At 42.0% G+C, this 27,566-nt stretch overlaps 1 protein-coding gene across 8 annotated transcripts in view; it reads right to left on the bottom strand.

The window, feature by feature from the left end:
* Window positions 1–27,566, bottom strand: part of Klhl3 (kelch like family member 3) — a 111,123-nt gene that overhangs the window by 12,428 nt on the left and 71,129 nt on the right. For all 8 annotated transcript variants that reach the window (XM_063230930.1, XM_063230931.1, XM_063230929.1 and 5 more), the window contains 6 exons: window positions 22,102–22,218; window positions 19,595–19,744; window positions 8,193–8,310; window positions 7,597–7,794; window positions 5,655–5,756; window positions 2,505–2,633 (listed from right to left, as the gene is read on the bottom strand). In XM_063230930.1, the coding sequence (XP_063087000.1) occupies window positions 2,505–2,633; window positions 5,655–5,756; window positions 7,597–7,794; window positions 8,193–8,310; window positions 19,595–19,744; window positions 22,102–22,218 (814 nt within the window). The remainder of the gene's footprint in view (window positions 1–2,504; window positions 2,634–5,654; window positions 5,757–7,596; window positions 7,795–8,192; window positions 8,311–19,594; window positions 19,745–22,101; window positions 22,219–27,566) is intronic.

The following is a 27,566-nucleotide window of genomic DNA, read 5'->3' on the forward strand; positions in this document are numbered from 1 at the left end:
TCGGATTTGCAGAATATAAACTTCACACAGACAAGAACTTTTATGTCTGTATCCTTGTCTATTTCCCTGTGCTTGGAGGTGGTAGGCATTCAGCAGATACTTTATGAACGACAAAATATAAAAATTCCTTCCAGCAATTATGCTAGAAACCATTTGTTCCTAGCAGTTGCCCTAAGCTAACAGCAGATGGTGCTGTCATATCAACAATGACCAGGGAAAGGGGATGAGTTTACTAAAGCAGTGAATTCCAAAGCTGCCTCATCTTGCAGGCCCCCAGGTTGGGGAGGAACAGGCATCCTCAGAATCCTGAGATGGCCATTTCCCACCAATGGATGTCATCCACATTCTGCTGAAAAATCCAGACACTCTGGGATACTGCTATCCTAGCAACTCTGCTGCTTCCCTCAGCAGCCTGATGCATAAACAAAACTGAAGAGGTTCTTGGCACCTAGAGCCACAGGGACTCACAGGAGACAGAGTCTTCGGTCCTTGGGTATTCAGTCACTAAAAATAAAATACCCACCACAAGTACTATGCAGGCTCCCAGCTCCAGAGGTGAGACTTCCTTATATTTTAGGAGAGTAAAGCACTGCATTTCTGTAGACTGTGAAGCCCAAAGCCAGGGCCTGAAGAAAGAGCTCACCGCCTAAGTAAAGGTCAATGTACCTCCAGGAGACAGAGAAGCAAAGATTACACAAACCAATCCCCCTTCTGCCCCGGCCCCCAAGCCTCAGTGAGAGGCAGGAACCAGGTTGTGATGTCAATCCAGCAACAACATCTAAATAAGTTGCAGAGACAAAGCAACTGTGGTGTCCGAAGGCAGTGCCACCTGCACAGGTGCATCTGGATGTTCAAAGGCAGCTGGGGAGTCCTGGGCTCATCTGGGCAGCCTTACCACATTTCCACTGGGGAGGAACAGCCAGAGCTCCACCATGCAACCCCAGTCCTACCGAGCTGCTCCCATATGCCTAGACCATGCGCACTTATTCTCATGCCTTGAGTTAAAATCTGGAATCAGGGGGCTGAGGATTTAGCTCAGCGACATAAGCACCTGCCTTGTAAGCAGGCAGGTCATGAGTTCGATCCCTGGGTACCGATAAAAAGAAAGAGAAAAAAAAAAGGATAAAATCTGGAATCATTAGGATGTACAAACACTCTACTAACATTAGATATTTTACAAAGGGATAGAATCATGGGGTTTGTGAGTAGAACCTGGCCCTTTGGAACATTTGCAGCAACCCATTCCTATCACAAGCAGAAATGATTCTTAAGGAATCATACAGATTTTTCTTTTGTAAACAGTGGACACACAAAACTTCTGGAAAATTTTAATACAACGTAATCAAGGAGTTCTGAGAATGTGATCGTGTGTGTGGTACTATAAAATGTGATCACAAGTCAATATCCAAAATGGTGACACAGACTGAGCAACAACACTTAGAATGCCCCCAGGTGCGGCTTCCCTTCCCAGAAGCCACATGGCATAGCAACTTCCTCTCAGACCCTTTCTGTGGGCCTTCAGGATAAGGGGGAGACAAGGAAGAGAAATGGGTGCTACTGCTGCAGCTCTTGAGTCATCCCACAAGATTCCGAAGTGGAAAACCAGCGGGAGAACATTCTCTTTCCATGTTGAGGAGGGTGCTGAGGTGAGGAAGCGGGAATGAGGAGCGTAGCTTTATTTCTAAATATGAACACTAGCAGACTGGCTTCAGCCCCAAGGACATGAACTTCAGAAGGGCAAGTTGGCCTGTATCACCTCAAGCTGGACACAGCCCTGCTGGTCCTATTACCTCATATGAACAAGACTGATTATTTGAAGATTTAAAGCTGGCTAATTTGAGCCAGACATGGTAATACATGCCTGTAATTCCAGCACTTGGGAAGCTGAGGCAGGATGACTGCCTTGATGTTGAGTTATATAGTTTCAAGCTTGAGCCTTGAGTATGGGCTACACTGTGAGTTCAAGGCCAGCCTGAACTACCTAATGAGACCTGGTCTCAAAAAAATCTCCAAAAATAATCTAGTTTGGAAAGAGAATCCTCACTCTTCCAACTACTAATTCCATAACATTAGGCAAATTGTCCAGCCCCTGGAAGACTTACTTTCAATGTCTGGTAAGTATAATTAATATTGTGCCTACCTTTGAGGGGTATGGTAAAGATTTAATACAGGAAAACATAAAATGATATATTAGGACAGCAACTGACTCATAGTAAGCCTTCACTTTCAAGAGATGTCAAAACAGAAACAGAAGGGAAGACAATAAAGAAAACCCTGGATCTTCCATTCTCTAGCAAAGGTCCTAGGAGACCTTCCGTCCTGGTCTGCCAGGAAAGGCTCATGAGTAAGAGCTGTGTCCAGCTGTTAAGATGCTTGTGAGATTACATACAGTAAAAGGAAAAATGAAGGCATTAAGACAAGGTGCAACGTCAAGCTGTTGGGCTCAAGAACAGCTGGAAGCCAGACAGACAGCCGTTGCACCCTGGAACCTCCCCGCACGATACCTGCACCGCTGCGGCGCGTGCTCATGTCGGCCACATAGATCCACTCGTTGGTCGCTGGGTTGTACTGCTCCACGGTGCTCAGGCACTGGCGGGAAGCCCCGTCGTAACCCCCAACGGCATACAGCTTCCCTGAAAGGACGACAAGGCTGAGGGTGGTGCTGGGAACATTTGTGCAGAACTGCAGTTTGGCTGATGCATCATCTTTTACGTACAGGGGCCTCTATACCTCAGTCAGTGTTCTAAGCCTCCCCCCCCCAACCTTTTCCAGGGCAACATGGACCTATTCCCCAAACTGAGGAAGCATCCTTCACATCCCTGCCCTCTGCCTGATGGTAAGTCATGAGCTGTATCAGAGTAATCCTGAATCTTTCTAAGAGCCCCAAATACCCTCTGCAAAGCTGTGACCTGGTACGGGGATGGACCAGGTCAAAATGTCTCTGAAGCAAGGCACTAGCACTGGATAAACAGAAATCTAGATGACTGTCAGTTATAAGCAGGCAGCCAACCTCCTGGCTAAAGGCTCATTAGTGTGGAATAAATATGAAAAAAATGTCTTCAGTAAGAACCCAAATACTATCTGAAGCATCGCTTCCCATTCTTCCCATAACTCTGGCCAATGTGAATGGGGCAGTCTGTGTACAAGGAGGCTGAAATGTCTAGTATTTTTCTTCAGCATACCCTGTGATTGCTGAAGGATACCTAGTTATCCTGAAGGGTCAGCATCTATTTTAAAATAAAAAACAACAGTAAGCCGTTATCTAAGAGCACCATTTCCACTTGGAGTATGGGGCAGGGAATGAGATCAAACAAGGATGCGGAAAATCAGCACTGTATTTGAGGTGTTTGAGAGCATAAACATTTGAGTTCAACATTTAATCTTAGAATATAATGGGATAGTTCTTTCTATAGCAGGCAGGGGTAGAAGCCCTACTGTACCCTGGAGGTCTCAGTGCGACAGGGGAATACGAATTATATCAAGGATCCTGTACACTAGCCTCAGGCTAAATGTACACCACCAAATGCAAATCCACATAACAGGATTACTTAATCAACAGTTTTTGTGGATATTATGTGCTTTCCTAATTCCAAAAGCACAACTAGAAAGTGAAAATGTGCGGTTAAGTTAGAAAGACTCAGACTTTAAAAAGGTGCTCTATCATCTGGGGTACTTACACTGCAAGTGTAAAACTATGTCTTCTATTCAAACTGAGCCTGGTTTTGTTTTCTGTCCAGGAGACCTCTGGGGTGACCTTTCTGGAAGATACAGATCTCTCCCCTGCTGTTCTGCCCTCCAGTGTCAAACCAAAACCAAGGCTGAGCATTTTCTCCAGGGTCTAGGCCACGTGCCCATGTGTGTTGCTCAATACAACCCTCTGTGAGGCACACACACTCTTGCTTTGCTGGCAGCTTCTGCTGGAACTCTCATTCTCACTGCCCTTTTCCCTGAGGAACGATTCTTCCAGGCCACCAGGAACAAATTATCCTGATTTCCTCCATGGACTTCTGGTGTCGTTGCCACTTCAGAGTCACAGTAATGAGATGATGAGAGGTGGGAGAGGAAACCAGATTGGCAGAGAGAGCTGGATGGCTCTACCTATGATTCCTTAATGCATACTCCCACCAAAGCTGTCAATGGATTCTTCCACCCCAAGGGGACTCACAGCCCACAGGGCTTCAGACTCAGGAGGGTGAGAGAAACAAATTCCCACGTGTCCTCAATATTCATGAAGCATTCTACAAGACAGCCCTTCTTCCACACTGAACACACTCACAAAAGTCTTCGTCAGGAAAATCTTTAAGCCACTACCATTAAGGCATCTCCTCTAGCCTCCATTATCCATGCCAAAACTGCATTGGCTTAAAAAAAAAAAAAAAAAAAAAAAAACCAATCCAGATTTCACCTCCACTCTATTAGCAGAGATTTTGCTATTTTTAACCCCTCCTCTATTGTTTAATATTCCTGGCCAAGGAACAAGGGGGTAAATGAGAAGGTGGCTAGACGAAGCACTTACATTTGGCAGACAAATCAATTTCTGTGCCACCAAGAGGATGAGGCTGCAAAAAACAATTTATCTTGGTAGAAGAACAAAATCCCTCCACTCGCTGAGACAAGATGACTTGTCCGGCATGTTAGAACGACAGAGCTTGCAGTAAAAACCAGTACAGTGAGAGAGAAGAATCTTTCATTTCTAACTCAATGCAATGTTACACTTTGCCTAAGGCACATTTGCATGTGTGCTTGTGTGTGCAAGTGAAAGTGAGAATGTCTGTGCACCTGTGCAAATGAACAGATATCCAAGTTAAGCTCCATCATCAGGACAGGCTAACAAATCATCATTGTCCTGTGAATGTGATTATTTTCATTCAAATAACACTCTGCATTGTACACTGCACTGACACATGGCTATAACCCTTATTGCCCTGAGCATTTGCCAGCTTTCTGAAGAAGCACGACAGTGAAAGAGCACTGGCAGGACTCAGAAGACCTAGGCTTGATCACGAGCCATAGTATTTACTATCATTAAAAACTCTCCAGGACTCAGTTTCCTCATCTGAAGAAGAATTTGAGTCCTATCTGTCTTCTTTAGAAGAGTTTTGGGAAGAAAATGAGAGACAGGTAGGTTATGATGCATAGTCTGATCAGATCCCAAACCTCATCATTCTCCCCTGCCTCACCCCACATACCTGTCCTAACCAGAGTAAAACTCAACAAGAAGCCCACCCTGTAAAGAAGATCATGGGACCTGGGAGGAAACACCCACTTCATTCAATGCTAATGTCTAACGAATCAGTGTGAGGGCAAAATTAATTAAATACAAACACTCACCCCCACTACTCTACTCCTAGATTTCATGCTGATTCTGGGTCCCCAACTTCCTGTCCTCATGTTTCTGCCTTTAGCAGAGGTACTGATAAGTGGCAGCTTGGTACTTCCCCTTCTAGGTAACCCCTGCCCTCCCCAACCCACATATCATAGACTTAGGCCAGGAGCTCCCCTCCCTGTTAAATCAGGACCACAGCACCTAACACAGAGCAATGCTCTGCAGAATGGAGCCACAGGACAGGAAGCAACAAGGACCAAGGTGGACCCAGCCATCCAAGCCTGCACGCCCAGCTGGAGAGCCGCCAACACCCAGAGCTGCTCCTTACCCTCCACAACGCCCACACCCACACTGCTCCTCCGTGTGTTCATTGGGGCCACAAAGAACCACTCGTTGGTCTTGTAGCTGTAGGCTTCCACCGACGCTAGGCCTAGAGATAAGAGACTCATGAGATTTCTGTGGGGCCTTACCCAGCTTGCCCAGTGAGGTAAGTGGGGTGGGGAACAGTGTGCACTTAGGGATGAAAATTCAGATGCATGGTGCAGTGCTACCTTTGTCTGCTCCAGTGCCTGTAGCAACTCCTGAAACACACCTGCAGGGTCTACCTGAGAGCACCATGAGGACGACTCGGAAGGTGGGTCATATGTGGATAAAGGGTGTACCTGAACTGCACTGCAAATGCAAATCAATAAACTCACAAAATAATATTCTGATTCCATGTACACACCTAAGTTTGCTTTAGTGAACACCTATGCCATGTTTTTTCCTTGCCTTTCTCTACCTTTGAATCTGGAAAGCTGACAACTTGCCTTCCATAATTTCCTTACAATTAGGGGCAATCAAGTCAATGAGATGTAAGCCAAAATTCGATGGGAGTTTATAAAATAGCTTTTCTCATATGGATGCCATACTTTTCCATCTCTTGCTACCTAGAATACCAGTATGTTAGCTGGAGTTATAACAAGCATACTGTGATTATGAGGAAAAGACCAAGAGAATCTTAAAGAACTTAACTCTCATATCCTTTAAGCAATTAGATCAGGTCAAAAACTGCTGGCGTATAGTTTTCTTATTCATTATTAAAATAAAAACCCTCATTTTTATAGCCATGGTTGCCTTCTTACAGCCAAAAGTAAGCTCTAAACAAAACAATACACTACTTTTTTATTCTATTTATTCCCAAGGCCTGCTAAATAAACACAACTTCTACAACAGCTAAAAACCATGGACTCAGCAAGGCAAAAAGAAGGCTGAGAAATATTATTAAATCATGAAGACACAAATGAAAATTCAGGGAAGTAAAAAATATTGTCTTTGTCAACCTTGGGGCAAAAGAATACCAGGTTACATTTTAGTTTAATAGAGTTAGAATCTATAGAGATATGTACCCAATATAAGGGTAGCGATGAGATCATTTGAGTCCACATACACTAACAGTTCAGACTGGGATTCTGAGAAGACTAACAGAGCCAGAAGGTGACCCCACTGTGGAAGAGCCTCACAAAGCCCCAAGGCAGCAGAAAAGATAATGTCAAATCAGACCGTTTGGTCTCTAGTGTGGCCTGTGCCAGGCCTCTTCCTACTGCTGAGCCTCAGACTCCTTGTCCATTTAGCAGAGGGCTCAGACAAGAGTCCTCAGGTGCCCTCCAGCTAAGCATGCTGTCGTTCTGAGACTCCTGTTCTGAGTAAACAGGTTGCCAGCCACTGGAAAGCAGGAAAGGGCCTTTTCTCAGTGTGGGGTCCTTCCCAGAGCCCACGCACTGCACAGCTATGCATCACAAAGGCTGGGTAAGGAAAGAGAAGGATCTGAATGCCATACAGACCATGTGATAAAGTTGATCCCCTGGGTGGTGCTACTGGGTGATGATGGAACCTGAAGGAGAAGGGGCTTTGGGAAAGTCCTTAAGTCATTGTGGGGTCCTTGAAGGGGATGGTGGGATCCCAGACTCTTCCCTTTTGCCTTCTTCCTTATGCAGTGAGCAGGTTTGCTCTGTCCTGCACTCTAACCACCATGTGCAGCCTTGAAACTGGTCCACAGCAAGGAAGCTAATCAGTCATGGACTACAGCTTCCAAACGGTGAGCCAAAATTCACCTTTTCTCTTTGCAAGTTAACTATGTCCACTTCTTCATTATGATGACTGAAACCAGTGATGGTTATGTTCCTGGGCTACACATGGACAGGGATTAACAAAAAACTGGCTGGGCAACACAAGGCTGTGTAGAGAGTGCAGTGCAGACTGGGAGGGGCAGGAACACATCCCAGACCTACCGGTGCTGCCGTCAAAGCCGCCCACCGCGTAGAGCAGGTCATTGAGCACCGCTGCGCCCAGCGTGCTCCGGCGCTCCTGCATGCTGGCAATGGATGTCCACTGGTCCTTCACACCATCATACACATCCACTGTCCTCACCCGCAGCGAGCCATTAAACCCGCCCACAGCATACACGTGGCCGGCCATGAACACCACACCTGAGGCACAGGAAACCAAGGCCCCAAGGTCAGGTCAGGTGGGTGATCACCTATCCTGATAGACACCAACAGGAAAGTCAGGCAGGCACACAAGTAACTCACTGCAAAGATAACCTCCAAATTTATATATCTGGAAGTCACTATGGGACTCACTGGATTTCTTTTCCTAGTTGCTTTTCTAATTTTGATTAATTCAAGCAATTACATGAATAAGTTTGAACTTCCAACCCCATAAGAAGTGACCTCAGAAGGGGCAGCCAAAGACTGTGCAGGTAGGGAAGGGAGGGGACTCAGAAACATACAGATGTCTGAGGACAGAGGAGCCGTGTGAGACTTCCCACATGGAGTAGAGACCGGGCAGGGAAAGGCAGCTTCAGAGCCTGGACGGTACTGCTCACCTGCTCTGCATCTCCTGGAGGGAAGCTCAGCAATCTGGTCCCACCGGTCCTCCTCAAAATCATAGCACTCCACGCTGCGGATTGCCTTGGGCGCCTGGCCGCCAACCACAATCATGACCTCCAGAAAGACAAGTGGACATTAGCTGGATTTCGCCATCATCTGGATAATGGGTGAACAGTGCCTGACTTTTCTATAGGCTAATGGCCAAGCTCTCTGGGTCATCTGTCAGTTTCCAGAGTGCTTGGAGACACTGTCCCTAGTCACCAAAAGAGAGGACTGTTTAAGAAAAGTCTTCCCACAGAAATACAGTCACAAGGTCTGTGTTTCCCAAATGGTCACTCAGGTCAATGTGGGTAAGCGGTAAGCCACTTAAGGCATCTTCTCCAATCTCAAGTACCCTCAAGGATTTGGGCGAGACATATTTTATATCAAAATAGACTTGACTCTAGTTTGGAAAAGATTGTCTAATTTGGATGCATTTTAAATATAAAATTACTATTCAAAAGTATCTCTAAATGCCTGGACTACAGGGTTTCTTATTCACTGCAATATAGGAAAAAAATTGTGAAGCAGTGCTTTGTGGTGGTTATCACAAAATTTATTTAGCAGATGATGTTCTGAAAAATACTGCTAACAGAGCTGTCCACAAGTACAGTAGTCAGTAGTACCACTGCCAGGCACCGTGTGAGGTGTACTGTCACTGCTTTTCCACACAACCCCAGGGGGTAGATATTATCATTCACAAAAAGATAAGAAATGCAAAGCTCAGAGATCATATGTAAATGACACAAAGCCACCCTGCTAAGAGTGGCAGAACAAACTGAAACCCAAGGCCACCAGACACAAGAGTAATGCTGGCTTTACACCCTTCTTGCTCCAAAGATAGGGGGTAGAGTCCTTGTAAACATGGCCCATTGCCTCCCTGCCAAATGCAGGTCACAATCCATTCATGGGCCGTGAAATCAACTAAATGGAAGGTGATCAGTATTCTCCTAATAAAACAGTGTGCAAGCGATCATAGTAAAGATCTTATTTCATGAACATTTGACCTGGTTATAGACACTATGTTTGTCTTCTGGATGACAGTTCATATGTTTCTTACTGTAGGACACTGTTAAAATAAATAAATAAAAAAGCAAAGCCATTACTTTGGCTACACTAATACTGCAGAACTTAATTGTGGTATCCTCATTGTGACTTTTGCTATATACTATTAATAAATAAAAAATAAAATACCAAAGTTCACATTTTAATAAACTTTGGTAAATTCCCCTGTCCCAGTAACAACATCACTGTCACTCACTGGCACTCCAGGACACTTTCCTGAGTGGAGAGCAAGTGATAGAAACTGCAGCCAACTTAGATGAGCTACAGGATTTACTGTTTCCTGTAACCTGTCTCATTTACTCAGCGTTCTCAGACTTCTGCATGGCATCAGACTCTCCTGAGGACTATAAAAACATAAATTGGTGGCCCCTACCCACTCTCTGATTTAGTGGGTCTATGGTGAGGCCAAAAATTCACTTTTCTGATAAGCTTCCAAGTATAGCTGCCACTCTGTTCCAGGGTTAATAAACCCATGGCCTGTAGGGTTTTCCTGATGATACATCAGCAACAATTACACTATGATGAATGATCATAGTGTTTCTTATTTTCCTACAAAATAGTTTTGAAGAGAAGAGTGATCACCAAAACCCACGTAATCATGGAGGAACATGCTCTCTGGTGGACATTATCCCCTACACAGGAAGACAGAACCATAGCTGACCACCATTGTTAAACACGAGCCACTGATGCCCCAAGACTCCGCAATCAGATTCACCCACTGCCTGTGTGGGTGGTCACTGAGCATCAGAGTCCATGGGATTTGTAGTGAAATGTGGGTCACCAAATGTTCAAAGGTCTGAAACCAGTTTTGACTTCTAAAGGGTTCCAAAGAAACCCAGGACATGGGCCAGGCTTGAGCTGCTGCTGCTTCCGCAAATAAACATTCTGCATTTGTCTTCCCTGCATGCCTCGGCTCACAGTGTCCCTGCTCTGTGTCAAAAGCAGCCTTTTTCAGAGAAAAGCTGGAGTCTACATTATTTCCATCAGTGATTCTTTGCGTAGGTAGCAGCCACAAACACCAGAGGGATGTTAGTGAACAAAATCTCTTGGCAAACTTCACACAATGTCCAACATACTCCTCCAGGGAAGAAAGACATCTTATGTTTGTAAACATAGCTAGAACTTACACTCGCCTGGTTCTGAGCTGGTAAAGCTATACTGAAGGCAAGATATTACCAAGATTTTCTTTGAAATCTGATTTTTGGAGTGGAAATAAAACCAGTTTTTAGTTTTCTTTCTGCAAGGACTTTCAGGTACATCATATCTCTGCATGCCCCATTCCTTCTACTTCAGATGCTCTTCCCCTCTCTGATCCTGCGGTTTTCAGGTCTGCTTCTTTCAGATCTTGTTCTGCTGTCACTTCTTCTGTGAGGCTTTCTCTGACCTCTGTGTCTGAGTTATGTGTCCCTTTGTGGAGATTTCACCTGCTCTGTGCACTCTGAATCATGCTATGACCATCTGGTAATATGTCTGCTTCCCACCTACACAGTGAGCCCTTCTAGGGCAGAAAATTTACCTGCCTCGGTCACCAAGATAACCCTAGATCCTCACATTGCAAAGCAAAATTGAAGACTCAAATGTTTATTTGGAATAAAAAGTAAAAGGATAAAAAGCAAACAGGACATGCAAAGAGTTAAGTGGGAGAAAAAATACAGGGTTAAATGGAAAAAAACTGGAATGTCACTTTCCTCAGTTAAGAAATGTTGAAATACCAGATTACAATTTTGGCAACATTAAGGAAAACAAACAACAAAAGGAAAAAAAAGCCAGAGATTTTTCCATCTTTTGAATCAATCACCAAAAATAAAATAAAGCTTTGTTTACTCTTTGTGCAAGCTATCAAACTTGTTCTGTAAACTAAAACAAACGAACAAACAAACAAAAATATCCTAAATCTTCCAGGGAACCTAACCATGTTCCAGAAACTGTCTTCTACTAGGAGTAAGGAACACACATTCATATTGGAGAGAATCCACCACTTGCATCTGAGAATTTTCATAGTAGCAGGAACATTACAAAAATGGAAAATGATTGTGTTAAAATCTAAAGGTAAAGACAAAAATCATATAGGACAAGGTTTACCCCCCAAAATTGTGTCTTTGAACTCATAAAACTACTGGTGAGGAATTACTTTTAACATTGAAACATGGAATGACAAGCTGAAAAGAGAAAGTATAAGGTTTTTGTGGGTGTTCACCATGAACTTTGAAGACAGCTCAAGGGAGCTGAGAGGAACAAGTACACATTCTGCTTCTCTCACAGCCACAAAACCTCAGCTTTTATTGCAATTCTTGTAAGCAGTCACCATACAGGGAGCACTGCATCCACCACTGTATTCATCGTGCAAAGTAAAAAGAATAAATCTCCTATCTTGAATACTACAGGGAAGTTGTTTCCATAGATACTTGATCTTAACAACTAATTAGGCAAATAAGAGTATTGCCAACGTCTATATGTATTATATCTCTAAAATTACACAGTTCTAGCTACTTAAGAAAACCGCAGGAGTTAGAGCAAGGAGAGACCTCAACCTTTTTTCCTCTAAGCCCTCATTTTACATTATGCAGGTCAGACAGCTCAGCAGGTATATTTCTTTCTTTCCCAAACGCTCTTACTAACTCCAATTTACTAAAGATTTACGGCACCTTCCTTTAATAGAAATTATGAAATCAAATCAGCTTATTAAACAATCACCATTTTTCTGTAAAAGGGCAGGGTTTCACTATCTTGCCTTGGCTGGCTCCAAATTCATGGGTTCAAACAATCTTCCTCCCTCAGCCTCCTGAGTAGCTGGGACTACAGGTACATGCCACCATGGCTACCACTGATCTCCTTTTTAAACATTTACCCTTCTAGGTAATCTTGGGGAAGAAAAGAAGGAAACACAGTAAACTAAAAAACTGATTATAGGCTAACAATGCTAGACTGAGTATTGCTTATCGTTCCCAAGGGCTACACTGCACTTGGAAGTCTTGCGGAACACCTCATGGTCCTGATCTTGGTCTCCACTGTCACAGTACTTATGGCTGCAGAAGCTCTGGAGGCTGGAGAATTCTGGTGGACAGAGGACAAGTGATCCAAACTCCACCGTGGCAGGTATTTTACACTTTGGAGGGTCAAATAGACATTACTTTAGACAGGTTAATGAAACCATAGAAATATTTCCTGCTTTCTTAGAAATTTCCAGCAAAACAAGTTTTAAGTACATTTATGATGCTCTCTTTTTTATATAGGCCAAACCAATTAAAATTCTGTACTGAAGGCACATTGGTTCCTCCTTATAGCAATGACACCACCCCATGTCTGAGAGCTGTCGGGTGCCAGAGACTTGACAGAGAAAGGGGGAGCTGATCAACAGAACAGAGCTTTCTAGTCAACATATGCATGGAGACCCTAATTCAGCCTCGGGGCCGCCTTAGTCATTGGAATCTCCAGGGACAGGAACACTGGGCTCTGCATACTTTCTTCATGGGGAAAGAGGAGAGTGTGTCCAAACTTTCTTCCATGACCAGTGAGCTGGGCAGAAGGCAGGCCCAGCCAGTCGGTCCCTCGGGCCAGGGCAGGAAGTGAGTCTCTCTTACCCTGGTGCGTGGGGCCGCAGGGCTAACACCAAAAATTCATCCAAAGGAGCGAGTCGAGGTCGAGCCAGAAGACTTGTCCAAGCAGGTTCTTGAGCAACAGGTGCTCCTGGCAAGTATTAACAGGCAAGGTGCAGAAACCACTGGGGTCTGGGAACCAGGAAATCTGAGGGCAAAGCTCCACAGCAGAATGGAAGAGTAGAAAAAATTGGCTTGGGCATCAGACACAACTGAGCTCAAATATCAGCCCCTGCTTAGCTATGTGACCAGAGGCAGCATATTTAACCTTTCTAAGCCTCATTTTCATCACCTGTAACAGCAAGACAATAGGCTCCTTCTCACAGTGTCAGAAGGCTTAAATGATATCATGCATTTATCATGGTGCTTGGTAAACAGTAAACACAAAATATTAGCTTCCAATGTTTAAAACAGTTGCAGAAAACAAAAACAAAACAGAACAGACTCCCGACCAGAAGATAGCACAAACTTGTGAATGGGAAGATGAGCTCCCTAATTCTAGGGGTGAAAACAGGGCTTCATGAGGCCCCACAGTGTTTTCGAGGATGTGGAGCATGACAGAAGATAGGCTGTGCCCACTGAGGGATCATCCCCAGATAAGAGGTCATCCTACCCATCTGCCAGCAGCCTCTACTTCCAAACCATCTACTGGACACAAGACCGCCTCGTTCTGAAACAAACTGCCCTCTTTTAGCCCAAATGGATTTTTTGGTGTCACTTTTAACGAACTGAGTAGAAATGACAACTGAACTGGAATGACAATGAAAAATGCCAGATCCAGTACATTTCCAGTGCATCCAGTGCATCTCCTGGAGCCTTGATTCTCTGCTATCATCTATGAACAGGGCAAGGTAGGAGGGCTGTGAGTGGCTGACAGGCAGCCTCTAGTTGTCCATGGCAACCCAACATCAGAGAAAAGCTGGGTGGAAATGTGTGGGAGCCAAGATGATGCTATTAGCTGTTCCCGCTTGAAAGTGTCAGAATGATCTGTGCAATACAGCTCAGGAAAAATACTCCTATTACCCTGTGCAACTAGCTCAAGCAGAATCCTATTCCTTTCAGGAGAGGAACTTAGCTGCCAAATCGATTCACTGCTGAGAATTTCTCTGGAGAGTGCAAATCTCCACTTCATTCCTCAAAGTTTGCTCAGTCAGAAAACTTATCTTGACTACATTCATAAAAGCCCACACCAACCTGGCCTTAGAATTCCTGTGCCTATTCCTCCATCTAGCCCAGCTACCTGCTAAGTCCTCCTCTTCCTCTACGTATGTGGTCATTGAAAATGTTCCATCTTATCTTCTCAGAGAGTTTTCTTAAAACTAAAAGCTCCTGAAGGGTAGGAATCCGATTTCTTTCCACACAACATCCAGCTGAAAGGACTTTTTGGAGTTTGGAAACAAGATCATAGAATGGTTCTAAGCTCAGGCTTGAGGCCAGTGGCTTAAATCAGCTCAGCCACTCACTAGCAGTCTTTAAAGAGAGGTCACAAATTCTTTGATCCTCCTACAATGGGACATGAAATGTAACTCCTCTCCCTTTGAGGGTTGGCTAGCCTTAGTTATTTGGGTCTAGCAAATAAAATATGGCAAAAGAGATGGGCATTGCTACAGATGTGAGGTTACAAGAAGGCTAAAGCATATGTCTTAGATATGTTCTCTCATTTTCTCACACCAGAATCACTCACTCTGTAGGACTCTGAGGACAGGCCCAGGCAGTAAGAAACTGCTGTCTACAGTAGCCATGGAAGCAAGCTCAGAAGTGAGTCCTCTGAAATAGACTTTAGATGCCTACAGTCCTGACCAATAGCTTGACTTTGTGAGAGACCCAGAGCCAGAACAACCTACCTAAACCACAGCAGATGCCTTGCCCACAGACACTGAGATAATGTTTGTTGTGTTAAACCACCAAGATTAGGGTAACTTGTAATGTAAAGAACAATAAATACATGAGTAGGTGATATAATGTAACCTATGATTCAATCTTCCTACCTATGAAATGAGGATAATTATATTTATGAAAATCCTATCAGATAATAAATATAAATCACTTAGATCAATGTTTGGCACATGATAAAAGCTCAGTAACTGAGATCTTCTATTATCATCACTGTGGGGATTAGTATGGCACAGGACTTAAACCCTAGGCATCAAAGCTTGCAGATGTGGGTGCAAGTCTTTGCACTGATACCCAACAGCAGCAAACCCCGAGGCAGGTCACTCAATTTCACTGAATCTCAGTTTTCTCCGACATCAATTTCCAGACTCGTTATGAAGATAAGATATATTTAGTATTCACCCTCAAACACAAAGAAACTGCTCAGCAAATGGGAATTTAAATTGTACTACCATATCATCACTGATGCTTTTGGCGGAAAAGGAAAAAACCCAGAGAGAGGCAATATGCAAAGTGTACATTACTCTGAGAAGCCAACAGTTTCTGGATGCACGCTCTCACAGTCTGCACTTAACCTTGAAGACTCAGTTCAGGCCTAAGCTACAGCAGAAAGTGTTTCCTCATCCCATCCCTACCACATTACTTACATGATGCACTAAAACTGTCCTTTCACATCTATCTACCCCCCTACCCCCATCTAGGAGTCCCTTGGAATAAGGAACCAGTTCATGTGAGCTTCTGTGTCTGGAAATTTTTTTATGCAAGCATGCTGGATGAGCAAATTAATATATTAATGAATTAAATTAAAGCATTCACAATAGTTTACAGCTGAGTTCTGGGGGAGGGGTATTTGTTTGCTTAATCTAAGTACCTCATAATTCTTCTAATCCTCCAAGAATCATGATTGGACTCATTCAGTGCTGGATGATTCCATGCACTGAACCAAAGTATGCTAGGATCCACCTACATTAGTGATCAAAGGAGGATATAAAGTAGAACATAAGTCTTTATTATACCATGCAAAAAAAATATGTATGGATACCAAAAGCATGGTGGGAAACAGAAGGGCTAATAGAAATGGCCAACACTAAATTTCCATAAAGATACTACTTTAAAAATGTGTCTTTTTCATTCATGAATGTTTACTATTGCCCACCCAGTGCCAGGATCTGGGCTGTGAGCCAAGGACACCGATAAGTAATACCTGCTGTCATGGAGACCAGTTTGGTGGAGGAGGTAACACTCATGGAGAGAGCCCTAAATACCTATCCAAAGTATCAGCCTGAGGTAAGCAGCAATCTCCAGGAACCACCGACCCTAAGGCTCAGAAACCAGTGAAGTCATCATCAACCTGACTTTTCCTTCCCCACTAAGTGACCATCTCATCCATCATATTTCTACAAATAAGCAATAAACTATTAAATTTAGAATTTAAAAAGGAAACATTTATCATTGTATCAAAAACTAAATAATACTTATGAATAAATCTGACAAAAGAGATATGAGACCTGTGTGTGGACAACTATGAAACCTTGGGAGAAATTAAAGATGACCTGAATAAATGGAAAAGTATACTGCATTCAGGGATCAGAATACTTAACCCTAAGACAGCAATTCCCCTAACTGATCTAGAGATTAAATACAATTCTAATCAAAACCCCCACAATGTTTTTGTAGTAATAAACAAGTTGAATGAAATTCAAAAGGACCTAGAATAGTAAAACAACTGTAAAGAACAAAACTGAAAAACTCACACTATTTCAAGACTTACTACAAAGACAGTAACAAGCAATACAATATAATGTAAAGACAGATAGATATATGGAACAGAATAGAATCTAGAAATAGCCACCATTTATAACAAAAATGGCACGATAACTAAGGCAAAAAGAAGAATCTTTCCTATAAAAGGGACAACTGCATGTCCAAATGCAAAATAAATGAAATTTGACCTGTCTAGCATATATATTATTAATTCTCAAAGTGGATTATACATCTAAATATAAAACCTAAAACTTCCAAAAGAGAGAATAGGAGAAAATCTTTGTGACTTTAGGTTAGGCAAAGATTTTTTTTTTTAGACAAAACAATATAAACCATAGCAAAACAAAATTGAAAACTTCCATTCTTCCGAGTATATACAGACATTTGGAAAAGAGGATAGAAGTTCCTCAAGAGAAGTAAAAATAAGACCACCTAATGATCCAGCAATCCCACCACTGAGCATATGTCTAAAGGGCCTTAAATCAGTGTATCGAAAATATCCTACTCCTTGTATTCACAGCAGCCTTCTCCATAATAGTAAAACACAGACTCAGCCTGTGTCCTGCAATGGATAAAGAAAATATCTATATACATACTGGAATAGTGTTCAGCTTTTAAAAAAAGAAAATCTTGCCATTTTCAACATGGCTACACCATGAAGACACAGCACTAAGTGAAAAAAAGTGGTCTCAGAAAGACACATATTGCATGGTCTCACTTAGTATGCAGAATCTCAAAACATTAAGCTCATAGACGCAGAAAGTAGTATCATGGTTACCAGGAGCTGAGGGGAAAGGAAGTGGTCTGTGGAAATGTTGATCAAAGTGTAAAAATTTCAGTTTGATAGGAAGAATAAGTTCAAGAGCTCTATTTTATAATACAGTGACTACAGCTAATAACAACATATTTATTGTTGAAATCATTAAAAAGTAAACTTTAAATATTTTCATCACACCTAAGTATGTAAGGTAATGCATATGTTAATTAGCTACTTCACAATTTACACACATGATATATACACACACACAATTTTTTATTGTCAATTTTTTAAAATGTCTTAAAAAGTCTGCTGTTTCAAAGATACTGCTAAGAAAATAAAAAGACAAGGCACTGTTCAGAAGAAAATATAAACAAGTTCAGAAGCAAACAGCAAACTAAAAAAACTATTTGTGGTGCATACATACAAAGACCTGACCTCTTTAATGTAAAAATGCCCTCAAAAATTACAAATAAAAACATACAATCCAATAGAAAAATGATCAAAAGTCACAGAGAATTTCCTCAAAAATACAAATGCCAACATCATATGAAACTAAGAATAATCTCTCACAGTTAAAGAAATGCAAACTAAACAAGATGTCATTTTATAAAGAATATTTGACACAGAAGTATTTGTAATACAAAAAAAATGGAAATTACTGCAAAGTACATCAATGAGGACAATTAGGTACATAATGGTACAGAAATACAATTAAATACAGTACTACCATGTAACCTTTACAATTTAAATGCTGATTTTATCTTTACTGGAAAGCAGTTTGAAGCATACAGTTGAGTGGGGGGAATATTTCAATATGTATACCAAGATCTCATTTACCCAAAAGTACGCATCTTTACCTATTTGTAAAACATTATATGGAAATATATCCACCTAAAGGAAAGCTCAGTAAAGTGGTAAATAACTGTCTATGGAGGGCATTTCAAGTGTCTTTTACTTCATTTCTAAATTACAGTATCCCTTTAAAAATCTACAATGAGCACCTATTTCTAGAATTCATGACAATTAAGTTATTTTAATTTTGAAAACTATGCAGAAATTTTAATGTGACATTTCAACAAAACAAATCAAAATGAAAGGCCTGGTAGGGTGCAGCAAGAACTTTGTTTCCTCCCTTGTAGATTTAGGGTAATAACTGCCTCCACCTTTTAGGAGAAGTTCAAGTGAGACATGACACGCATGTGATACCATCAGCTAAAAGCTTGGCACATAACAAGCACTTAATAAAAATCGGCTGCCAGTATGATTACCCGGGACATTTGTGACATTTATCACATCACAACCACTGTCCTCCAGGGCCAGGGAGCAGAAGAAAAAGAAGAAACGGCAATCCTCAGAGAGGCACAACAGCTAGTCTCAGACAACAACATTGTTCTCTATCCTGGGAAACCTTCTTAGAAGAGGCAGGCAAGGAGGGTGGCAGCCAGCTGGGGAGAAGAGATGGACAAAGCAAAGGCCAAAATACAGTAGCCATCTCCTGGTGCTGCCTATTGCATCCTCAACCAGCCACGCAACTCACCTCTCTCCTCCCCCTTCTCTCCTGAGTTGACTGGAGCCTACCTGCAGACATTGGGATATTAGGGTTTTGGAAAGATTCATTGGGATGCCAAGACTGAAAAGACCTCCCTCACTCTGCAGATAAGGGATCTGAGGGGCACACAGGCTCTTCTGATAACCAGGCAGTCAGGACCCAGCGCGGACTCTCAATCATGGGGTGCACTCCTATGCTAATCTCTCCCTTACCTCTCCTGCCCTTACACTAGTTCTCATCTCCCCCACTGCATCCCTCTGCTCACTACCTGTGGGACTCTTCAAGGCCCAGCCTCCCCGCTGGTAGCCTCAATTGTCCTCTGTGTTGCTCCCTATGGTAAGGGAAGGAACCAGACAGTAATGTTACAGACTCAAACAGTGACCTACAACTACGACTGTTATGGCCATCGGTCACTAAGTGAAAACATTCTGCTACTTCTAACAGAAATGGTATAAGCCATAGAGTGAAATGAAGAGGAGGAGAAGGGAAAGCTCTGAGTTATTCTCAACCTCCCTGGTGACACTGAAGGTTACCTGAAAACTCTAAGGAAAGGAAGACCCCAGAAGAAGAGGAACAACAATCAAAAGGAATAGGTAGACTCTGTGTCCTGCATTGGTACATGCAACCAAGATGCAGGGCAGCCATGCATGAGGAGAGAGTAGGGGCGGTGGAGGGCCACGTTCCTTCCCATGATGCAGCCTCCACCACAGCAGGGACTGGTCTGGGGCTTACCTTGGGCAGGCTGACTGGAGTCCTGGGCTTGGTCCTGGGGTTCTTAATTAAGAGCCTCTGATCCAGAGGGAGCAGATGGTATTTCATGGCCTCAATGAGGAAATCCTTACAGGTGTTGTTATTCTTTATCAAAGCTTCTTCTTCCACTGTCTGGAGGTAACAACCCACAGGTGATCTGCAAGCAGAGCTCAGCCACATTCCCAAGCTCTGTCCCTGGGCTGGCTCAGTCCTGAGCTCTCATCCCCTCCCGGGCCACATCGCCTCAGACCCAGGGAAGGGTCCACAGAATTGTAGCTTGGTGCTCAACTTCTGGATATCAAGGGCATAAGGGTTAAGTGATCAACTGTGGCATCAGGTGGAGGCTCAAATCCCAGCACCAACCCTTAACATCTCAGAAGCTTAGTTTCCTTATTTTTAAAATAGGCTCCTTAAAAGTATCTACAACCTCACTAGTTTTGTTTTTTGAGGTTTAAATGAATTTATATAAAACAAAATACAAGTAGTTGCCTCTGACAGGTACTAAGCTTCAATTTGGAGCATGAGAAGTTTTGGAAATGGACACAGTGACAGTTATTCAACATTATGAATGCAATCAATACTGCTAAATCAACTACTTAAAATAGTCAAAACCACAAAGTTGATATGATATATATTTCTTCACAACACAGTATGCTACACAGTTAGAACACCATTTGAAAATATTTACTAGAAGCCTGACAAATGTTAGCTATTCCAAAGCCCAGAAATCAGGCTACCCAGTGTTTCCTCTTCCTCCCCTCCTCCTGTCTATGAACAGCCATCCCCCAGAAGGCCATATTTGTTTGAAATTTCAAGGTCAAATGAATGCTAATGAACATCCTCTCCCAGAGGTATGCACCCCCTAAGGCTGAGAAAAGCACTTTTTAAAAAAGGGATTCCCATACTGCAGTACTCATACCCATAGCTTTCTTTTCCAGATTCAAACACCACTTGCCACGAAAACCCAGGAGCTATTTCCCTAATGTCTTCATGAAATTTCAGTTGTGGATACCTGATGGAGGCTGTAACCAAAGGTCTCCAAGGCCTCTTTTGCTTTTTCTGTGCCCCCTCCCTGTAGAAGAGGGGACAAACACCCACCCTATCCAAGGTCAGTTCCCCACAGGGCAGCAGGAAAGGTGTGACAGTGACACAGGGAGCTCAGGGCTGTGCTTTCTAGAGGGAGGATACGATGCCACAAGGTGGCACTAGCGCTGCCCGAAGTCGCTTGCAGAGCCTTAAAGATCACAAGAGCATCCAGCAGCACCTGTGAAGAAGGCTGAGGTACAGATCTTCAAAGACCATTTCACTGATCCCCTAGCCCCAGAGCCAACAGTGTCAAAAGTGTCACTTTACATGTGCTCATAAGAATATGATGCCACCCATAATCCTAAGCATAACAGTAACATCAACTAGCATTCATTCAACACTGTATTATAAACTTTTCTGGATTATCTCTTTTTGTGTCCCCACCCAACCAAAATCCTATTAGGTCACTTGCTGTTTTAGCCAGATGAGAAAACTAAGATTTTAAGGGGATAACCTGTCAGGGAAAAGGGGAGTCAGGCTACCACGTCCTCTCTTAATCCTGTACCACATCGTCCTTTCCTTATGGAGACCTCACAGGGACAAATAAGGGCTGGCAAAACGCCTCTCTGTCTCAATTGTTTCGCATATTTTAAGGCTTGATTTCTGTCTGCTTCTAAGAGCGTCTAATGGCATTTACTGGGCAAACAAGTCATGTAATGGGTGCACAGAACAGAGGGTGGCAGCCTCAGAGCCAGGCTACTATGTGGGTCTGAATCCTGACTTTTCCTGTATACTGGGCGGTGGCCCCAGCTCAATCACAACCCCATACCTTCAAGGCCCAAAGTTGTGAAAACAGGGTTACAATCTTTGCTTCAAAGACTTATAAGAATTGATGAGAAAACATCTCACTATTAGGGCACCCCTTAATTCTTTATTTTTTCTTTCCTTTCCTAGAGGAAGTAGGAGTAGGTGTTCTAAACACATGCGAGGAGCTGGGTTTTCCAGTCCCGACTTGGGCTTCAATCTACCTAAAACCAAAGTAAAAAGTGGAAACAGAAACATTGTAAGAATGACCCTGCTTGCTTTGGTATTCTGTAAGAAAAGCTACTAATTTGTACTGAGCATTTGGAATGTCAGGCTCCACACTAAACATAAGGCTTACAAACTGATACTTTTAGTCCCCAGCACAGTCCTAGTGGGCTCTGCTGTATCACCTGACTTAGAAAGAAGACACAGGCTCAAGTGAGAACTCAAGGGTAAAAAGTAGCAAAGCTGAAACTGAAACCTCAGAATCTCATTCTCAAACCCATGCGCTCTTCAAATTTTCATCACCAAAGCTCATACTTAAGCCAGTGGCCTGTGCCCTCAGCCCTGGCAGAGATCCATTGAACTCCTCTACCACCATGCACAGCCAGGATTGCCCCTGCTGCTCCGGGAGGTCTGGGGGAAAAACAAGTGCTCACCTGGACTAGGTAGTCCCTAGGCAAGAGAGGAAGTCGGACGTGTTCCATCAGTTTCGCCATGTGCTCCAAACGAGTTTCTTTCTCATAATTGATCCATGAAATCACAGCTTCAAATACCTATAAAGAAAAGAGACAAAGTTTTCAAACAACTTGTTAAAAAAAGCTACAAATTAAAGGTGTCTAGCCTAAGATTCACTATTTTAAATAAAAACAGAAAGGACTTGTCTATAAGCTGGCTGAAAGGGGAAAGCACAAAATGATAAGCCTGCTGTACCAAATGTAGGATCGCTGTGGTTTATTCTGAAATAAAAATCAGTTTCAATAGCTATTTGAAGGTAGAGATGCAGAGCAGTAACCGTGAATCAAATGTATAAAGACAGCTTAAGAGGATCAAAAGTCCCGGTGACAATGCCATCCTCCCCTCAATGCCACCCTTCCTCACGTATCTCCCACGCAGTTAATACAGAATGAAAACAGTAAGAATCCCCTCTGCCTAAAGCTGGCTGTGACAATGAATGACAGAGAAGGACAAGAATTTCTCTTTGGATTTAACCTCTCTTGTGAGATTTCATTTCTATGCAAATCAAAACGGGAGGGGGGAGGCAAAAAGAAGGTGCCTGTGATTTCCACATTTGCTTTGTTCAAGGATAAACCCAATTTCAAACCCTGCAACACTGCATACACATAGAAAAATTCAGCATTGGTGGGGCTGTGGGAAAAGCAGCAATATTAGTAGAAATTTAATTATATGTATGTATACACAGCTTTCTAAGAGGAGAGGGAAGGATTTGGCAATATCAATCAAACCTATAAATGCCCCTACTCTTTGGACTATAAATATCATTTCTAGAGCTCCAGCCTACAAAAATGTTCACGTAAGTATACCAAAATATGTGTCAAAGATATTTGCTGTGCATTGTTATAACAGAACTTAAAAATGGAGAAGTTATTAAAATAGCATCCCACCAGCTTCAGCGGTTCACATCTGTAATCCCAGTACTAGGAAGGCTGAGGCAGGAGGATCACCCCGAGTTTGGAGCCAGCCTGAGTTTAAGGTCAGCCTCAACTACATAGCAAGATCCTGTTTCATAAAACTCCCCAAAAGTTTTAAGTAACATCTCTACAATTGGTTTCAGCTGTTAAAAAGATTAAAACCAGACACTTTCTTGTACGAAAGTAAGAAAGTGCTCACAGGTTAAAGAAGGCATGCTAGGGGGCTGGAGATTTAGCTCAGCGGCATAAGCGCCTGCCTTACAAGCAGGCAGTGGTGAGTTCGATCTCTGGTACCGATAAAAAGGAAAAAGACAAAAAAAAAAAAAAAAGAAGGCATGCTAAAAGAATGCAGAACCAAATGGGTGGGGCTTTCATTGCCAATATTTGGGACAATTTAAAAATCAAAGAAAGCAAGCAAGAAAAGAGATCAGTACAGGGACAGAATGATAGAGAAAGCTACAAAGGAACCATTTTGTGGTCATAAATATGTATCTTGACTGGGTATACACGGCATATACATTTGTCAAAATGAATCAAACTGTATATTTAATCCTTACACATTTCACTGTGTGAACCATACCTCAAGATAGAAGTCTTCATTTCAAAAAACACAATAATAAATCATAACATAATAAATAAAAGAATCTATGAGTCCTCAGGACACTTAAAAAAGCCTAAGAAAGGATCTTCTTTATCTAAAAATGTCAACTAGTATATGTGAAAAGCCTAATAGAATTAGAAAAACAGTACTTGCAATCACCAATGAATGGACTATTTCAGCAAATAGAAAAATCAAAAGTCATTTGGGACTCAGGTGTGGTGATGTATGTCTGTAATCCCAGAACTTGAGAGGCTGAGGCAGGAGAATCACTGAGTTCAAAAACAGATTACACTAAATGGTGAAACGATCTCAAAAAAACAACGGAAGTTACTGGGAAACAGAAAATTTCACTCCACAGATTACATATGATATATACAGGGAGAAAGATACCCTAATATGGGCAGATCTGACAGTTACTACCTGAAGCAAGGAATCAAACTTAACAAATAATTGGATAAGTTACTGTCCTGATTGTGATTTGATGGAAGGATGTAGTACCCTCAGTGTAGTATCTTCCCAAAATGGTTAACCTGAATCTTACAGTGAGGGGACAATCAGAGAAATCTATGGCTGGAACTTACTAAAAAGGCTAGACTGAATTCCTAAACATTTAATAGTATGTTTTGCTTTCCTTCCTTTCCCTCTACCCCTCCCTAGATTCCCTTCCCATTTGAACATTTTCTTCCTACTTCACAATATCTATTATAAATTGAATAAACTTATAAATTAATCTCACATCAGAGAAACAACGTGGTATTTACATATTGTGTCCAATTTATTCCATTTAAGAGTATGGCCTCAAGGTGTATCCATTTACCTAGAAATGTCTTAAAGTAATCCTTCTTTATGGAAGAGTAGTACTTCACGGTACTTTCAAAAAAAAACCTTGAATCTTCTTTATCCATTCATCTATTGATGGGCATTTGAGTTGTTTCCAAAATTTAGCTATTACAAATTGTGCAGCTATAAACATGGATGTACGTATATCATTGTGGTATGATGCTTTTAATTCTTCTGAGAAGATACCAAGAGGAGGAAGAGCAGAGTTGAATGGAAGCTCACTAGTCCTAGTTTTTTAATGGATCGCCACACTGATTTCCACAGGGGTAGACGAGTCTCCACTCCCACTAGGAGTGTGGAAGTGTTCCTTTTTCCCCACTCCTAGTACCAATTTGTTTGCAGTCAGGGTTTGCAAGAGAATAAATTTAATATAAGACATATAATTTATAGTATTCTTTCATTATATTCACCTAAAGAGTCAAATGCCAAAGAGTGCAGGAAATCTGTCCACATATTAGAGACTCAAAGAATCCAACAGAGTGCCTGGATATAGCAGTGTCCTGTGCAAGTCCAGCTGAAGACCTAGAGCCCATGGCAATATCTTCCATGGGCGCAACTGGAGGCCTAGCACCTACAACAATGTCTCATGCAAGTCTATCAAGGGTCTGCACTGGGAAAGCCAAAAGGTCAGTGGTGGAATCTGGAAAGTCTGTGCCAACAGAAAGAAGGATCTGTGCTAGCAGGCTGAAGGATTTGACTGGAAGCAGTAAGCGACCAGAGCTCCCCTGAAGAGAACCACAGCCATCCTCAGTGACAGCAAGGACTTGAGCTCCTCTAATGATGAGAACAGCTGAGTTCACAACAGGAAAATCAGTGTGACAAGCTTCTCCAGGAGGAATCAACAGCACACCATCTTCCCCTCCAGTTCTGCTGTTACGCTGGCAACAATCCTCAGGTGGGCTTTCCACACCCAGAACCACCCTGACTCAGTTTAGCTAAGAGTTACAAGTTGATTATTGGTTAATCCACCACAATCAACCCCTAGTCAACTTGATAACCAAGACTCATTTCCTTAAACTTTAGTCTCCAGTGGCAGATTCATAAAAAGTTAACATGTCTTGGTCTATTCAGATTTACATTAATATAATAGTTACACACATACAATTCTTACTGCATTCATTTCCACACCAAAAACAAATATTCAAAGGGCTCCCAAAATGAAAGGGAAAAGAAAAAAGAATAAAAAGGAAAAATGAAAACAAAGCTTTTGTAAATAGGGAGGGAAAACAGGATTGAGGGGAGGGGAAGGGAGAGAAATAGAAAGAAAAAAGAATCAAGTTAAATTATGTATAGGTACAAATTCCCTATAATGAATGTAGTCATCGTATATACCTAAAATGTACCAATAAATTTAATAAACAGAAAATTTTAAAAATTTTAAAACTCAACTGTGATAATATCAATTAAGATTATGAGACCTGATAATTAAATAGAATACATGAATCCTTATTGGATTATAGATTTAAAACAAACACCTATAAAGCACCTTGTGAAAATGGTTAAGAGAAATTGATCTGCAAAATGAAACTAATTAATCTGCATAACTAATACATGCGGGCAGCCATAATCCCATTCTACATTGCATGTGGTTATTGACACCTTTTCCTACACCTCTGGACTAGGCTGAGCTTTTACAGGATGAGAAGTGGATCTGTGGCGTCTTTGTACCTCCTTCCCTTTTATGCTGCCTAGAACAATGTCAAGTGGTTGGCTGACAATGCTTTGCCAAATGATGAACTACAGACCCTTAAGTAGGGCTGATTTACTGATCATGCTCTTCCCCATCAACCAGTTTAATCTTTGCTATAAAAAGCTAAAAGCAAAGGAAAGCAAAGTCGATACTTAACCTTATCTTTATTTTTTGGCTTGACTAGTCTAACTGGTTCCGCTTAGTTGCACTGTTCACCTATTCAGCTGTGAAAACCACCGCATTCTGCAACAACAGTGACCTTCGCAGCAGCTGTGGAAGGCCACATATATTTTTCATTTAGACTTCATGCTTGAAAAAAAGCAAGCAAAAATCTTCACAATAGCTCTACCTTTCAAAGTGCCTAAAGTCATTCCCAATACCCTTATCATTAAGGACTCTTTATAGACATTACCTTCCTCAGTTCTCATGTAATACAATGAGTAGATACTCTTAGCCACTATGCAAGTACTTGCATATGTCTTCCAATGAAAGAGGCACAAATCCAATGCCAGTGATTACGTTCCTACTCATTACTCTTAGTTATCTCTCAATGTCTACTAGCTGAAATTTGCAAATTACAGCCCCCAAGCCAAATCAGTCTACATCAGTTTTTATTTCTAAAAACCTACTGGAATACAACCACACTCATGTGTTTACAGACAGGTTAGGCTGCTTTTATACTATAATAGCAGAACTGAGAGGCTTTAACCCACAAATCTTATAATATTCACTACCTGGCCCTTTACAGCATAAGTTTATCAACCTCTGTTCTGTAAAATATAAACAGAGACCCTGGAGCTTCATGGGACAGGATGATATTTACTCAAATAATAGTGCTTTTCATAGAACCCACAATGAAATAATCAGCTGCCCACAAGGCAGACTTGGGTTCCACTTTTAAACAAAGAAATAACATCATTTTCTCACTGACGAACATTGCTAAACCAATTTCTTGGTTGCTACAAGGTTCATATGTGCATAAAGGTTAGACGAAATGATTTTATATTTCCAAGCTCACCACACATCAGATGTAAGCATAGCCTTAACCAGAGAACATTAAATGAGCCTGATTCTTCAACCTCCAGGTAGACAGGCAGCCAAATCACGCCATATCTGCATGCCCTGAGCAAAGGGGGAAAATGTGTTTAAGAATTGGGGGTGGAGGTGGCTCAAGTTGAAAACGTAGGACATGTCTGACGAGGAGAGAGATATAGATAAGAGTGATTCTTAGCAAAACTTAAGGAATGGAGTAGAAGTTAATTTTGACACCATTAAGGAAAAAACACTATATTCTTGCACATAGACCTGATTTGTTACTCAGATTGGAGAAGGACTAATTTT

This window comes from Cavia porcellus, unplaced genomic scaffold (assembly GCF_034190915.1).
Source record: "Cavia porcellus strain 051 isolate PalLab524CR breed Dunkin Hartley unplaced genomic scaffold, mCavPor4.1 scaffold_19, whole genome shotgun sequence".
NCBI classification, from domain to species: Eukaryota; Metazoa; Chordata; class Mammalia; order Rodentia; family Caviidae; genus Cavia; species Cavia porcellus.